Consider the following 16,913-nt stretch of genomic DNA (forward strand, 5'->3'; position numbering starts at 1 on the left):
TGCTTAATAATTTAGATTGTGATCTCGCTAAAGCTCTACATCTGTCATCTCAAGTAACGGTGCTTACCTTATCATTAGCTTGCTAAACATCACCAGAAAAAGCACTCATGCCCATCCCTACTTAAACAAAAACACAAAACCACCACACCCACTATTCCTGGTTGAAGGAGGAATATTCCAGGCAATGAGAAACTATTTCTATGCACTAAGCTACCTGCAGAAACTGATACAAAGGTCTGCAGGGGGAAACTATAATAGCTTCTGAAGGATCCTTCAGGAAAAAAAAAAAAAAAAACATGGGGTTTTTAAACATCCACAAGCTTTCTTGGTGGCTCAGATGGGAAAGGATCTGCCTACAATGCAGGAAACCTGGGTTCTATCCTGGGTTGGGAAGATCCCCTAGAGAAGGGAAAGGCTCTCACTCCAGTATTCTTGCCTGGAGAACTCCACAGAAAGAGGAGCCTGGCAGGGCTACAGTCCATGGGGTCACCAAGAGTCAGCACGACTGAGCAACTAACACTTTTCACATTTTCGTTTAAACATGTACACTGTAAAACCCCATTAACTCATTTAGTAACTCATTGTGTACCTATAAATGCTCCTACAGTCAAGAGCATTTTCAAGGGCAGAAAAACATATGCAAACACCAAGACCTTCTAAGGCTGAAATGAACTTGGGAATAGCAATAACTACAGTAATAGTAAAACTTCCAGTTCCTTTCAAAAGGAAGGGGTCCTAATAAAGCAACTCTCAGCATTTGGCAGGAGATGAGCAGCCAACATGTACAGCTGCCGGTGTTTCTGTCATGTGTCGGTCACTTCCCAGGTGTGCCCAACTTCTGAGGTTCTTTCTAATTTTGCAACATGGGGCCAGACCTGCACAGCTTATCCTACTGAAGATTTTATAGACAGAGCTCTGTGGTATTTGCAAAACTAAGATTTGTCATTGTGGTCCAGCAGTCACATGTCTACCCTGATTTCATTTTAATTAGCTTTTGACATGGTGTCACCTATGTTTTAAACAGAACCTATGCTGGATTTCTTAATCCTTAATGCTGCCAACTTACTTATATCTCAATACAGGAGAGCTAATCTGGATAAATGATAAGTGAGATTCTGGTCACTCCTAATCAAGATAAGAACCTTTTCCACTACTGAAGAACAGTGATTTGAACCAACCCACTGATTAGGGTGGCTAGAACTGCATATACTCAGTCACATGCTGGAAGCTGAACTGGTCAAATCAAGCCCACAGATGTTTTTATGTGGCTTGTACTGTGCTTTCAAAATTCTAAATGAGTTACACTGTTTAATAATCAGATTACAGACATAAAGCTCTGCATTCTCAGACTATCTGGCCTGGAGGAAAACCTCCAGGGGATCTTCCTCACCCAGGTATCAAACCTGGATCTCCTGCATTGCAGGCAGATTCTTGACCATCTGAGCCACCAGGGAAGCCCCTTCACATAGGAAAACCTACCAGCTAGAGGCCACACAGCCTCACAGCTACACCTGGGGGCACCCAAATGGACAAGGGCAAATGCTCTTCAAGCTGGCGCGTGCTCCTTCCCTCCGTCAGGGCCCTCACCAAAGGGACTGCCAGACTTTTCTGGGCATCATGCTTGCCACTCCTCCTTCAGACTCTAGAACTGCCTTTAACCCCTGAAATAAAATTCCACCATCTAATCCTGTTAGTACTATGTCCAAACCCTTAACTCCTAGAAAACAAAAGAAGTCTAAAGAGAAATCTAAGTAGAAAACAAACTATTTTCATGGTTCTATGGTGGGAAGGCAGATATGAACTAGTTCATCTTTATAAAAATATCATTTTTAAATGATTAACTTCTCTCATCTCTTTCTCCACAGTTCTGGTTAGGTTATCATGCTATCTGCCATAACTGATTGTGGAGTCCCTTTCAAACGGAATGTCATTAATGAGTACATCTTAACGGTGAGGACAGCATGCCGTAGTTAAGACACTTTACGAAGGCGCCGTGGGGTATGATACGTACTCCCCAACAGGCTGTTGCATGGACATCAACTCACTGCTGCCACGAAACTTGGCAACACACTTTTTAAAATGTTGGTTGGATGTTTTACTTGACATGTGCTCCATTCCCAACAGAACATGAAACAAATCAGTAAAAGGAGTCTAAACAGGGGGCTGCTCCGAATGCTCCACACTGATACTTAAGCACCCACGCATGCACAGTCGCCTCCCCGGTATTGCTTACCCATTGCACTGAGATAATGGTTGAAGGCCTGACAAGGAGGGCTTGGGGTCTGTGTGGATTTGTCACAACTCATGGGTGCCGGGCTCCTGTCTGTGTCAAAAGAGAAATACCCACTGGAGGATCGAGACAGCAAGGAGGATCTTCTCACGAAGATGAAGAGCGGGGATCTGGTAGCGAAAGGGCCAGGGCTGGCCGGTGGGGCCAGCGGGCCCTGTGGGCTGCCTTGGGGGCAGCGGTCCCCTTCTCCTTCAGGATTACCTTGCCGCTCTGTCTGTAAAGAGGTGGGGGCCCCCGGTCTGAGCTGAGGAGGCCTCTCGGCAGGCTGCAATTGTCCACCTTCTCTGTCACACTCAGAACTTACATCGGAAGGTTGCTTTGCCATTTGGTCTTTTTTTCTGCAAGGAAAATTAAAACTAGGGTTATCTTAAGTAACAATTACAACGAATTCCTAAATGGGCAAACTTTCACCTCTGCATGACAAATTCTTAGAATTAACACCCAATATTTTAACATTGTTAAAGTCATTACTAAATAGAGAAGTTCTCCATAAGATCTTCCAAAATCATAGAAATAACCTTAAAAATAAAGGTATTATTTTTGGGGGGGTGAAGTGGGGAGAGGGACTAAAATTCCTGCCACCAAACAAAACAGCAACAATGTCAATTACTCCTGGAACCGGTGCTGTAACACACACACACGTTTTAGAAGAGGCTGCTTGTTTGAGATCTATTGACAAGTGTTCTTTGCCCAGGGCCCACTAGAATAAGTCAGAAACTCCCCGCGGGCTCTGATTTCCCCGGATCAGATACAACACTGGAGCCCAGGAGCGGGCGCAGATGCAGCGATTGCAGGCGGCTGGCCGCGTTCCCCACTCCGGCCCCATTGTTCTGCCGAAAGTGCTGAGGACAGCAAGTCTGGGGAAGGTTTGGCAAGGGCCGTCAGTCGTAGTAAGTGCGTCACAATAGAGTTTGTAACTCAGCGCGGCTCGGCTCGGCCCCGGCTCTCCGCCCGCCCGCAGTCCCTCCCGCTCCTGGTCCGCGCGCCCCTCCTCCCGCGGTGAGGGGCGGGCGGGGGCGCGGGCAGCTCGCCACACCGAACCCGACAGAACTTCTCCGAGGTACACCCGCGCTGTTGAGTGCACACCTCCGAATGGGAGGAGGGTCCCCCAAGCCGGCTCCTGGCGACCCCAGCCAAATCCACAAGTAACTCCGCACGCTGAGCGGCATCAGGGCGCGCGGCTCCCGCATCTCCAAAACCCTCCCTTCCTAAGGCAATTGGGCCGAAATTTATGTCCGCCCCTTCCCTTCCGAGTAGCGTCCGAGCCCGGGCCCCGCGGCGCCCAGCCCGCGCCTTTCGCCGACCTGGAACCCCCCGACAGTCCACACGAAGGCGGCGCGGGAAACAAAGCCCGAGACTCGCGCTCTGAGCTCCCCGGGCAGCGCAAAGCCTGCAAATCGCCGTCCGCCCGCCGCCGCCGCGCTCCGCCGGGCAGCCGAGGGCTCCGCGCGCCTCGCCTGTGGCCCGCGCTGCCCCGGCCGCAGCAGCCGGGAACATCCTCCGCCTCCTCCCGCTCCTCCCCTCGCGCACTGCGCCCGCCGCCGCCGGCACCGCCGACCTCCCCGCGCCGCCGGCGCCGGGTGCCCGCGTTCCCAATTGGCCCTCGCGCGGTCGCTCGGAGCCGCAGCCAATCGGTGGCGGCGGCGGGGGCGGCGCCTGCCCAATAGGCCGCCGAAGGCGAGGCGATTGTTGACAAACTCGCCTCCGAACGCGGCTCGGGCCCTGACTGCGGCGGGAGCGGCGGCGGAGGTTTCCGGGGCTTCTGGGCCCGGGGCTGCCCAGCCAACCCTGCCCCGCCCCTCGGTCAGTCCTGGCGCCGCGCCCGCCTCTGCAGCTCCCGCCGCCCCCAAGAGCCGGTCACCTGGAGACAAAACAGGACCCGCAGGGCCGACCCCAGACTCCAGCCCCGGCCGCCGACCCCAGTCCAGGCCCGCTGGGGTGGGCACCCTAAAGGCCACCCTCTCCCCAGCCGAAGCCCCCATCCTCCTCCGACTTCCTCTCTCTTTCTCCCCATGCGCCACGGGACACGCACCAAATGGCCACCGACGCGCACAACCGCGACCACCGCCTATGGGGGCATCGCCGGGGTCCAGCGGGCATTCCACTACCTACGCCAACCCCGAGTAACAGGCCCCCGAGGGAACGGTACAGCCAGCCAGCCAGCCAGCACTGCGAGTGGATCGAGCGGCGCTTGAGCACACCCGAATCGCTAAGAGGGTCGGGACCCACGGACCGGGCCGGTTCTACAGCCACCGGCTCGTCCACCGCGTGCCCCCGGCGGTCGGAGGAGGCCCTCTTGTCTTTTGCTGTTTGTGGATCTTGCGTCTGGCATCGTCCGCAGAGCGCCCGCAGACGGGGCAGTGCCCCCAGACACGTCCCAGAGAGAGGACGAACGCAGCAGCAGCCCAAAACTTCGGCCTGAATGAGTAAAAAGAAAAGCCGAGTCCCGTCAGTTTAATCACCGTCGCTGTTCCATAAATCCTTCACAACGGGCCTGTGCCCCGCAAAAAACCCGAGACGCGAGACCGGATGGTATCTCGCGGCCGCTACTCAGGGCCCGTCGGACCTGGCGGGCGGGCGAGATTTTACGGGCGGGCGCTCAGCCTGGTCCGGCGCGGCTGCCCCCAGGTCCCCAGCCAGCGCGGGGCGCACGCGCTGCCTCCGCCAGTCGGCCGGGAGAGGCTTCACGATCCCGGTGCGCCGCAACCCCGCCCGAGCCGTTAAGTGCTCGCAGCCTCAGTACGGACGACCCTCCCCTGCCTGCGGCACGAACTTGACCCGCACCGGTGACCGCCTCCCACCGGACAACACGCGGGACGAGGACGCGCGCCTCTAACCGCACGTGCGCGGGAAGCGGGCTGGAGGTGGCGCCGAGCTGGGTCCCGCGCCAATCTTCCATTCGTACCCGGCCTGCTCCCCGGGACTCGAAAGTATTTACCTTGCGTTTCTCAGTTCGTGAATTAGGGTCAGACATTGGGGGGACGAGGGCCACGGGAACTGCACCGAGGCGGCGGCACCGGCTGCGGCGGCGGCGGCGAGAGCGAGGCGAACCCAAGCAGCCTGAAACGGTGCTGGCCGCAGAGGGCAGGGCGCGCAGGGCGGTTGCGAGAATCCGAGGACAGCGGCGGAAACGGCGAAGTAGGACAGAGCGCTCCTGCAGGACCGAGACCTGGCGGCTGCGCGGAGCGAAGTGAAACCTGCGCGCCTCTGCTGCCCAGCTCAGGCTGGCGGCCCCAGGTCCGGGCCCAATCACCGTGGGCTCCGCCCCCGCTAAGTCCCGCCCGGCGCGCGGGCTGGCAAGCCCCGCCCCCGCGGCGCCGAGGCCGCCCGCGCGTGCAGGCTCGGACAGGTAAAGGAGGGGGCGTCCCCGCCGACTTCCCCGCTGCGCGCGCCGCCGGCCCTGCCCCTGCCGGACGTGTTTACCCGAGAGACTTGGGCTACGGACTGCTCGGCGCACCCCCATCCCCCATCCCAAAGTGCACTCTCTCCTCCCCACACCCCCCGCAATTCACTGGTGGCCAAGGCGTGCGAGTGGAACAGAGGGGGCGCTCCGGGCACACTTTGAGCCAGCACCGGCCTCTGCCGCCCGCGGAAAGCCTCAAGAGGCGCCCCTGAGCCTTGGCTCTGCCTCGGGAGTTTCCCTTCTGAGCCGTCCTGGGGCAGGCGCCGAGACTGGGTGGGTCCTCGGGAACGCGCAGGTCCAAGGGTGAAAGGGGTGTCTCTTTAGTTCTCCCTTCCAGATGAGGGGGCTCCGCGCTGGACCCCCATCTGCCGACTGCTCATCTTCCCCTCTCTCTCGCCTAAGGCGGTACTCTTAGGCGCCCTCTCTAAAGCCACCCCAAGCTGCATCCAGCTTTTCTCCCGCGCCAAATCTCCCCTGGTAAGAGGTAAAGCCTGAAAATGGGGATATGAGAAAAGGACCCAGGGCGATCCCCGGATGCGTTTTTCCGCAGCCCCGCTGCGAGACTGGGAGTGAACGCTGAGCAGGTGAAATAGGGAAATGAAAAAATCTTTTAAAATCCTTTTAAGAAAAAAGGACTGGGAAGAGTCGTGGCCTCCAGATGGGAGATAGGATGGCCTCCACTTGGTTGGGTCCTCGAGAATTGTTTGGCTCTCAGAGAACCGTCCAGGAATGGTCCCCTGGCGTGTTAAGGTCAGAGAAGGCAGCGCCGAGGGCCTCGGAGGGCTCGTAGAGAGCAGCAGGGAGAGCGCAATATACCCCCACCCCTCCTCCCTGCGGGTCCCCTTGTCCTTAGAGTCCGAAGCCCCACTCCACTCCTTCCCCGGAAGACCCAAGTCTGTGAACGCCGTGGTCCGCACGCCTACGGCCCTTTCAATACGCATCCTGCATCCCTACCTCTGCCCTTCCCTGGGCTCCCCTAGTTTTGAGACTCCCGCAGCCGGAGTAGTGGAGGGCAAATCGGTTAGGAGATGGAACATCCCGCCGCGGGAGAGATCAGGCTAGACGGATTACAGACTCAATTTAGAGGCCTCCCTAACCCGAACCCCAGAAGAGTGCCTCGGTGCAGAGAAGCAAATCAGCGAGGAATGATCCCGCCGTCTGGCCACCTTGGTCAGTTTTTATGTTTTATAAGCAAATGCGGAACATTAACAGCAGAGCCCAAGGTTTGTTTTCTCAGCGCAACCTCCCGCGAGTCCTGAGCGAGGTGAAGGAGGCCGAGAGGCTGGAGGACGAGCGCCGGGCTCCACCCCGGGATTTCGCTGCAGGAGGGAAAGGACGCGCGCGGGTGTCTGCAGCTTGGAACTGCCATCAGTGGCTACAGGTGGCGGCCGCAGGCAAACTCTGCGCCTTAACCTCCTATCGCGGCACTCGGGGGGGAAAGAGACCAACCTTCTGTGCCCTCGAGGAGCCCCAAACCCGCCGCGCGCCCGAGTGCTCCGCGCTCTCCGTGGGGTTGGACGATGAAGACAGGGACCGGAAAAGAACCACACAGAAGAACCCCTGATGGTTGTTTTTTGCTTCTATGCAGCTCCGCCGCCCCCGCGTCGTCTGCTCTGGTGACCCTGTGAACACTTAAAAAAAAAAAAAGGAGTCGGAGAAAGCAGCCGGCTACATGCTCTTATTTGGGCCACAAACAGGCGGTCAGCTTGGAGGTGGCAGTTCGCGCAACCCAGACTGTGCTGAGGAGTTTCGACCAAACGCCTGGCGTCGGGTGACGGCGTACCCTTCACGCCCTCTCCCGCAGAGCCGCAGCCTAGGGGAGGGCGGGTAGGTACGAGGTCTTGGCTCCCGTCCTGGATGTTGCTCTTGTGGACAGCAGCAGAGCGGCGTCCCCTTCTGCCTCCGCGAGATGTGGAGAGGGAAAACGGAGGGCATAGACTGAAAGCAAGAGTGAAGTCGGGCGACATCTATGGCCCTCGCTGGAACCACAGGCGTGTCTCTCCAAGTCCCGAAACCAACTTAACTGCAGTGGATCGCCTCGCTCACCTCCCCGTGCTCTGCAAGCTGCGGGAACCTTCCCGATGCTTAATTTCATTACAAAACTGTATCTCTGTGCTCTTCTCAAGAACACATTACACTTTAATTTGGTAAAAATGTTTCCGAGCTTCGTCTGGCGGTCGGTCCGGAAGCTGCCAGCCAGGAGGGACACGCCCGGGTTCATGCTTTGCCCAGAGCAAGACTCCAAGTTCACACTCCCCTCCCCTTGCTCGTGTGTTTCCTCGCAGGTACCCCCCGGCGTGGGGGCTGGGAAAGCGTCACTTGCTGAATTGAATCTTTGCCTACGGATGTTTCATTTTTAGACGTTTATTTTTCATCCAGCACCACAGTCTTCCCAAATCACTGGGAACCTGAATCACCACTAGCAGCGGGAGACCTTGGATGGCAACCGGCTCTGGAGCAAGCCCAAAGGAAAGCCCACTCGGTGTAGTGCCCTAGGCGGCAGAGGGCATGGCCCGGCGAGTCGGGGTTACTTGGGGAGGATAAAAGGCCGCGTTCCGGATCGGAAATGGAGCTGCCGCCTCCCAACAGCCTAGTGGCCTGGCCAGCCTCAGCGGGAACCCCATTCCATGACCGAAATCCCTGGGGGCCGCGGCGCAGCGCGTGCCAGCCGGCCTCGGGCCCCAGCTCCAGGCGTCTGAGAAGCATTCTGGCAGCTGCGGGCGGGCCACCACCCTGGCCGCCCCACCCGCTTACAACTTGGCTCCCAGCTTGGGCCGCGGAGACCACGCTCTTTCCCTGGCCAGGGAATGCTGTGGTGCTGGGTACAAAACCCAGGCGGCCTTCGGGTTGGCGATTCCAGCGATCGGTGCGTGGAGGGAGGCGTGTGAGATGTTAAAGGCAGAGATCACCCTTAGGGCATCATCCTTCACTGAGTTGCACAAATGGAGCAACTGCAAAAGACAACACAGGGCAACGGGTCAGATGTTGGCTCACTCAGCATAGCACTTTGGTGCCAGCCGCTTTACGCCCACCCGCAAGCACCGGCACACCAGCGGTCGCTGACACTAGTTTCCCTTCCGATTTCCTGGGACCCAGGAGGGTAAGAGGCTGTTGCTCACCGTCACAAGCCTTCTTCATCTTAGGGATTCCTAGCTCTTGACACTTAGTCTGGCAGAAGCAAGCTTATTCCGCGAAGGCGTGGGTGTGGGCTCCAAATTAGCAGGGGGGCCGGAGACCAACACCTGGAAAATCCCCCTTTCCAGCCTCCACTCCCTTTCCCCCATCTCTCCTCCGTTTCTTTCCCTTTCCCTCCACTCTACCTCTGGAGTGACTGGGGTGCCACCCTCTGGCACACAGAGGCAACTGAAAAGCAAGAGCATCAGAAAAAGGTGAACCAGTGGAGACTTCCCGCTATTCCACAATGACCAGCACCTCCCACCCCTGGCTGGCAGACACCACAGTTCCTGAAACATCTGCACGGGGGCTGGGGGACCAAGGCCATGCACTGGTACCTTTGTGCACCTCCCACCCCCGCTGCTGTGCAGGAAATATACCTGCGCAGGAAATATAACACAAAGGAACCCCACTGACACCCTTGTGTCCTGACAAAAGTTGGAAGGCACAGATAAGCTTTTCCTGCAGAAGAGAAAGGGAAATGCAGGCCAGTGATTTTGAAGGAGCTGCACTGAGTGTATTTTTATTTCATTTCCCATGGTTTAGGTGCCAGGAAAAAAAAATAAAAAGCTCTTAAACATAATAGATTGTTTTCCTAAACCTTGACAAGGGCAGGGCAGAAGAACTACTTTCCTTTCCCACTTGCTAGCTACACAATTTACTCCTCCATTTTTCAAGTTTTCAGCCAGCCATAAATTTCTTTCGCTCACTAAATTACAGTTAGCCCCCAGGTTTTTATGGTTTATTTTTATGGTTTTTAAAACATCACTTACACCAACCCCACCTTTGCCCTCATGGTGGCGGTCATTGCTGAGTTACACTAATGCTGTTAAGATGGCAGTTCTTTGCAACAGTTCAAAATGCCACTTCAGGTGTTCAGAGACAATGAGAGTGGGCTCCCCAAGGGGGGTGGGGGTAGGTGGGGAAAGAACATGAATTGTAATAGTCTAACAATCCATCTTCCCTTAAAACTTGCTCTATTACATCAGTATTTTCTAATGAAAACCTTCATTCTTTACACACTGTGGTTAAGCATCATCAAATCAGTACTGAAAAGACTTTGATCACATTCACAAGGTGCATGTGATGAACTTTCACTGACCAAGATTTCAAAGTTTGTAATTAATACTCTTGACAAATCCCTGACTAATCTGTCAACTCTGTATCTACCCACACAGTTCAAAACCATGAGATGGTGTGCAAGTCCCTAAAGCTTCCACACATTGTAGTATCATTACTGGAGACAAATTTTCCTTTCGGTTAGCATTATGAAACTCAACCAATTCTGTAGTATATTCTACAACAGGGAAAATTCAATTATTCAAATGAGTATTGCATGGAAGAGAATATGGGTTTGGTTTGTCTGATGCTGATCACAGAATAAGGATCCAGAGGTAGAAATTATAAGAGGCAGATTTCTTTTCTTTCTTTCTTTTTTGGATAGGTGTGGGTATGTGTATGCTTAGTCATGTCCAATTCCTTGCGACCCCATGGACTATAGCCCACCAGGCTTCTCTGTCCATGGATTCTCCAAGCAAGAATACTGGAGTGGGTTGCCATTTCCTTCTCCAGGGGATCTTCCAGACCCAGGGATGGAACCTGTATCTCCTGCATTACAGGCGAATTCTTAATACTAGCACCACTAAGGAAGCCAAGAAGTGGATTTATTTAGAGAGAAATGCACTCCACAGAGTGTGGGCCATCTCAGAAGGCTAGAGGACTGGGAAATAGGGTGTGGTTAGTTTTTACGGACTAGGTAATTTCATAGGCTAATGAGTGGAAGGATTATTCCAACTATTACAGGGGAAGGGGGTAGGGATTTCTAGGAATTGGTCCCCCACCCACTTTTTGGTCTTTGATGGTTGGCCTCAGAAGTGCCATGGTGCTGGTGGGTGTGTCATTTAGCTTGTTGATGTATTTCAAAGAACCTGTACTGACGCTTCCCCGATGGCTTAGTGGGTTCTCAATGCAAGAGACAGAGGAGACACAGGTTTGATCTCTGGGTTGGGAAGATCCCCTTGAGGAGGAAATGGCAACCCATGGACAGAGGAGCCTGGCAAGCTACAGTCCATTGAGTCACATAGAATCAGATATGACTTAGCGCCTGAGCACGAACGCAAAACAGCCCTCCTTCTTTCTCCATTTGTCACAGACTGCAACACAAACCCAAAATGACAAGGGTCCAGATGGAAGGATGAAGCAGCATTCCTGTTTGACTCTGATCCCAGGTAGCCTTCTACCTCTGGGAGGGATGGTAATGATAATGATCATTCTTCCACTTACAAAGTGTGTACTATAGTCCCCAGCTGTGTCGGGGACATTCTGTGCTCTAGAGTAGAGGTGCATACTGCAGAGACAGGCTCCAACATTGTGGCGCTACGGTGTGGTTTCAGACACTTTTTACAAATACAATTCTTCACATAACGTAAGCAGTAGCTAATATAGCATTGATTAGTACACAGTTACAGCATTTTCTTGGGCTTCCCTGATGGCTCAGTGGTAAAGAATCAGCCCCAAATGCAGGAGACATTGGTTCCATCCCTGGTTTGGGAAGATACCCTGGAGAAGGATATGGCAACCCACTCCAATATTCTTGTCTGGGAAATCCCATGAACAGAGGAGGCTGGCAGGCTATAATCCATGGGGTCACAAAAGAGTCAGACACAATTTAGCAACTAAACAACAGTAACAACAGCATTTTCTTATTACTGCTGCTGCTGCTGCTAAGTCGCTTCAGTCGTGTCTGACTCTGTGCGACCCCATAGATGGCAGCCCACCAGGCTCCCCCATCCCTGGGATTCTCCAGGCAAGAACACTGGAGTGGGTTGCCATTTCCTTCTCCAATGCATGAAAATGAAAAGTGAAAGTGAAATCGCTCAGTCGTCTCCAACTCTTAGCGACCCCATGGACTGCAGCCCACCAGGCTCCTTCGTCCATGGGATTTTCCAGGCAAGAGTACTGGAGTGGGGTGCCATTGCCTTCTCCAATACTTCTATACTATAAGTATAAAATGATACATATTATAACCTCTTTTCCCCCACTCTGTCCTGCCAGTGAGCCAATGGTGCTGGACAGAGTTCCTCGAGTCCATTCATCTCTTTGTAAAGAGTATTCACCAGTTTTTGGAAAAACATCAATGGAGAAGTGCCCTTAAATATAAGAGAATATGAACAAGTTATAAATTCTTGCAGAAATTTTTTAAAAGGACAGGCCAAAAGCAGGGGAAGTATTGGTCTAAAAATAAGAACATAAAATCTGGGACTTCCTCAGTGGTCCAGTGGCCAACTTAGCCACAACTAAGAGTTCTACTGCAACAAAATAAACGTTAAAAAAAAGAAAGAACGGAAGATGCATTGAAGTATCGGGTGAGGAAGATCGGAAATATCTACTTTAAAGAAAGAGGAAGCACTCCATAATGGAGGGACAGTATGTGGATATGTGAATATGTGTATTGGGGGTGGGGTTTATAATGTTGATTTTTGCTTTCCACCCCTACCTGGTTGCAGTAGATTAGTTTTGTTTTTTTTTCTCTCTCTGACTCTCCTTGCATTTTTCTTATTCCAGCTGGGAGAGCAGAATGGCCTAGGATGGGCAGTGACTAAGCTTTATAGTCTTCTAAACAAATTTTATTTTCTATGGTGTTGGTGTTAATCATAGAACAGATGCCCAAGTTTCAAGGCACCCAGCGCACTTACAGTAGCGCCCCAGCTCTTCCTGAGACTCCCTGCAGGTTTGCCTGCCACTTCCCGTATCTCCGTCGCTGTTCCCAGCACCAGATGACCTCAAACTGTTCTCTGTTTGTGTAAAGTCCCTTATCCCAACTTGAAATGTCCATTAATTAGCCCATTTCTTGCTTGGGCTCCATAATAGAGCCTTTTCCTCCTTGAAAATAGAGCCCTTAAATCTGGGCTGCCTTGTGACTTGCTTTGACCAATAGAATGTGGAGAAAGTGACGCTGTGTGAGTTTTCAGAGCATGGGTTTCAAGAAGGCTTTCAATTTCTACTCTCACTCCGCTGGGACCCTGAGACCCCTTGCTGTGCAGAGGCCCAGCCCAGCTTGTCAGAGGATGAGCGGCCACGTGGGGGAAGAGCCAGACCCACAGCTAGACATGTGAGCGAGGCCATCTCAGACCCCTCAGTCCTATTAAACTCGGATTGCAGTTATGGTACCGAAGGCTAGCTCAAGAATTATGCTAGAATCCAGGTTGCCTACCCAGAGAATTTCAAAGAATAAACAACTTTTATTTCATAACACTTAAGTTTTAGAGATGTATATTGCACAGCAATAGGTAACTGAAACAAAAAATTTAATTCAACTTTCCATCCACTGGGGTTATCTTCAGCTTCACTTCTACCTTCTTACTTTAGTTATCTGAGGACAATTTTATAATTATACAAAGAGTTGACAGGTGTAGAACTAAAGAGCCTCTTGATGAAGGTGAAAGAGGATATTGAAAAAAGCTGGCTTAAAACAACATTCAAAAAATTAAGATCATGGCATCCAGTCCCATCACTTCATGGCAAATAGAAGGGGAAAAAGGGGAAACAGTGACAGATTTTATTTTCTTGGGCTCCAGAAATCAATGTGGACAGTGAAATTATATGTAGCTATGAAATTAAAAGATGCTTTCTCCTTGGAAAGAAAGCTAAGACAAATCTAGACACTGTATTAAAAGCAGAGACATCACTTTACCAACGGAGAAGACAATGGCACCCCACTCCAGCACTCTTGCCTGGAAAATCCCATGGACAGAGGAGCCTGGTGGGCTGCAGTCCATGGGGTCGCTAAGAGTCGGACACGACTGAGCGATTTCACTTTCACTTTTCACTTTCATGCATTGGAGAAGGAAATGGCAACCCACTCCAGTGTTCTTGCCTGGAGAATCCCAGGGACAGGGGATTCCCTGTCCCTGAGGTGGGCCGCAGTCCATGGGGTCGCTAAGAGTCGGGTAAGACTCAGCAACTTCACTTTCACTTTTCACTTTCATGCATTGGAGAAGGAAATGGCAACCCACTCCTGGAGAATCCCAGGGATGGGGGAGCCTCGTGGGCTGCTGTCTATGGGGTCGCACAGAGTCGGACACGACTGAAGCGACTTAGCAGCAGCAGCACTTTACCGACAAAGGTCCATATAGTCAAGCTATGGATTTTCCAGTAGTCATGTACAGATGTAAGAGTTGAACCATAAAGAAGGTGCTTTTGAACTGTGGTATTGGAGAAGACTCTTGAGAGTCCCTTGGACAGCAAGGAGATCAAACCAGTCAATCCTAAAGGAAATCAACCCTGAATATTCACTGGAAGGACTGATGCTGAAGCTGAAGCTCCAATACTTTGGCCACCTGATGTGAAGAACTGACTCATTTGAAAAGATCCTGATGCTGGGATTGAGGGTAGGAGGAGAAAGGATGACAGAGGATGATATGGTTGGATGGCATCATCAACTCCATGGACATGAGTTTGAGGAAGCTCCAAGAGATAGTGAAGAACAGGGAAGCCTGATGTACTGCAGTCCTTGGGGTTCCAAAGAGTCAGACATGACTTAGTGACTGAACGACAACAGGTGTAGCTGATAGGCTTAATGGAAAGACAGAACATCAGTCCTGAAAGAATAAAGCTAAATGAGCATCCAGTGGTAGGGTATGTGGGGGAGAATTTGAATAGCAGGCTGGAGATCTCACTGCAGGCCACCACCCAGCCCACTTCCCTCGTGCAGTTTAGAAGGCAAATCACCAGGACCTGCCTTAAAACCATCCTCCACTCCTTCAGCTTCTCTGTGAGGGGCTTCTGTTGTTGTGGTTTTAGTCGATAAGTCATGTCTGACTCTTTTGCGACCCCATGGACTGTAGCCCACCAGGCTCCTCTGTCCATGGGATTTCCCAGGGGATCTTCCCAACCTAGGGATCAAACCTGCGTCTCCTGCATTGGCAGGTGGATTCTGAAACCACTGAGTCACCAGGAAAGCCAAACCTCCAACAAAAATCCTCAGTACAAGCCAAGTGTCCGGGATGGGGAAAAAAGAAAGTATTTGTAACCAGCGATCCCAAGTCTTGTAACTGCTTAAGTTCTCCTGTGCCATCGGTCAAGGGAAATGGATGCGGCCTGGTCGGGCCGAACCAGAAGCAGCTGGTATGATGGATGGGTGCCTCTTTATCACCTTACTTCAGCAGGAATGTAGGGTTTCCTGACTCCCAGAGCTGTTTTAAACAAGGATGGCCCAGGACATCCCCAGGTGGCCTAGTGGTTAAGACCTCACCTTCCAATGCAGGGGGTGCAGCTTCAATCTGTGGTTGGGAAGCTAAGATACCACATGCCTCATGCTCTAAAAAACTAAATACAAAACAGAAGCAATATTGCAACAAATTCAATAAAGACTTTGGCCCACATCAAGAAATCTTCAAAAAAAAAAAAAAAAAACATTTAAAAAGAACAAAAGAACAAGGATGGCCAGCAGGGGATCATCTCCAAGGCCTGAGTCTGTTCTACAATGTGGATGAGAGGATGGAGTGAGGTGATTATGTGAAGGCCACAGTGTAAGCTGCAAAAGGCAGGAAAGCAGAAACTTGTCAACTGTTTATCCTCAAAATGCTATCATCAAGGCCTTTAAAGGCTTCTAAGAAACTACTACCTGTCCATTTACACATAAAGTCAGGGGCTGACATGACAGGATGTGAAATCAGGCGTGGGTACCTGGACGCATAACTTGCCACTTCTATCCAGTTGGACTGCTCTTTATTCTCTGATGCTCAATATTTCTCACTTAAAACCATTTTAAAGAGTACTCTCCTTAAAGAAGAGGGTCTAAACATCAACACATTGGCCTTTCATCCAAGGCATTGCTGGACTCCACCTGGGAGGTGATGGCAGCTAGACAGAGACAAACTGGGGAACAGGCACAGAGACACCTTCTCTTACGAGTCGCCTCTGTGAGATGTGCGAAACCTTCATCCTGATGGGTGTGCAGGTGTGTGTGTCTGTGAAACAATATCAGAATGTGTTGCTTCATTTCAGTGAGCCACCTGCTCCAGATGGTTGTTGAAAATGTTAAATAAAATGGGGTGTCAGCATACGTCCCTCCGACACGCTTCAAACATGTCTCATCAAAGGAAAGGTCGATTCATTTTTGTCTTCTGTCTTCATCACCCATGGAAAGTCATCCAGGCTTTCTCTGCTCTATTCATTTTTATCCTGGAATCTGGCATGAGAACTCCCTCCACTCTCCTCTGTAGCCCTTTAATTCAGACTCTCACTATGTTCTCGAGATTTTTGCAGGGCTAGTGGCTCAGATGGTAAAGAATCTGCCTGCAATGCAGGAGACCCAGGTTCGATCCCTGAGCTGGGAAGATCCCATGGAGAAAGGAATGGCAACCCACTCCCATATTCTTGCCTGGGGAATCCCATGGACAGAGGAGCCTGGCAGGCTACAGTCCATGGGGTCGCAAAGAATCAGACATGACCGAGCAAGTAACACACATAGATTCTTGCTGCCCAAAGTTACCTTCCTTGAGTATCTTTTAAAATAATTTTACTTTTGGCTGTGCTGGGTCTTCGTTGCTGCATGGGCTTTTCTCTAGTTGTGGCAAGCAGGGACTGTTCTCTAGTTGCAGTGCGCGGGCTTCTCATTGCGGTGGATTCTCTTGTGGACACGGGCTCTAGGGCACGTGGGCTTCAGTAGCGCACTACACGGGCTCAGTAGTTGCAGCACAAGGGCTTAGTTGCTCTGCGTCATGTGGGATATTTTGGATTGGGGATTGAACCCATGTCTCCTGCACTGACAGGCTGATTCTTTACCACTGAGCCACCAGGGAAGTCCTGAGTACTCTTTTTTTTTTTTTTTTTTTTTTTTTTTTTACCCCCTGATCATTCTTCTTCCCCAGAGTCTGGAATCACCCACCTGCTTCTCAGGTTAAGGGAAAATGACCGATTGTGAACTTGAATCCTTTAGCAGTACTCAATATATTGAGTTCCCATAACTATGATAGTTTCATCATGCACTATCCATGCACAATCTGCATTTTCTACTTGCACCAAGGAAACTTATCCTGCCTT

The 16,913-nt window shown here is 51.8% G+C and overlaps 2 protein-coding genes across 8 annotated transcripts in view; both read right to left on the reverse strand.

Annotated features, from left to right (window-relative positions):
• The window catches only part of BCL2L11 (BCL2 like 11), a 79,237-nt gene extending 73,728 nt beyond the window's left edge, over positions 1-5,509 (reverse strand). The window contains exons 1-3 of one of the 7 annotated variants that reach the window (XM_055539302.1): positions 5,229-5,501; positions 2,492-2,628; positions 2,234-2,323 (exon numbers count right to left, since the gene is read on the reverse strand). In XM_055539302.1, the coding sequence (XP_055395277.1) occupies positions 2,234-2,323; positions 2,492-2,615 (214 nt within the window). In that variant the 5' untranslated portion in view covers positions 2,616-2,628; positions 5,229-5,501. Of the gene's footprint in view, positions 1-2,233; positions 2,629-3,594; positions 3,799-5,228 lie in introns of those variants that run through there. The other 6 variants (XM_055539299.1, XM_055539301.1, XM_055539298.1 and 3 more) reach the window with 6 other exon arrangements.
• A 2,934-nt stretch (positions 5,510-8,443) lies between these two features.
• Positions 8,444-16,913, reverse strand: part of ACOXL (acyl-CoA oxidase like) — a 335,830-nt gene continuing 327,360 nt past the window's right edge. Inside the window, exon 18 of the mRNA XM_055539295.1 lies at positions 8,444-8,644. Coding sequence (XP_055395270.1) covers positions 8,444-8,644 — 201 coding nt within the window. The remainder of the gene's footprint in view (positions 8,645-16,913) is intronic.

Source organism: Bubalus kerabau, chromosome 11 (assembly GCF_029407905.1).
Source record: "Bubalus kerabau isolate K-KA32 ecotype Philippines breed swamp buffalo chromosome 11, PCC_UOA_SB_1v2, whole genome shotgun sequence".
NCBI lineage: Eukaryota > Metazoa > Chordata > Mammalia > Artiodactyla > Bovidae > Bubalus > Bubalus kerabau.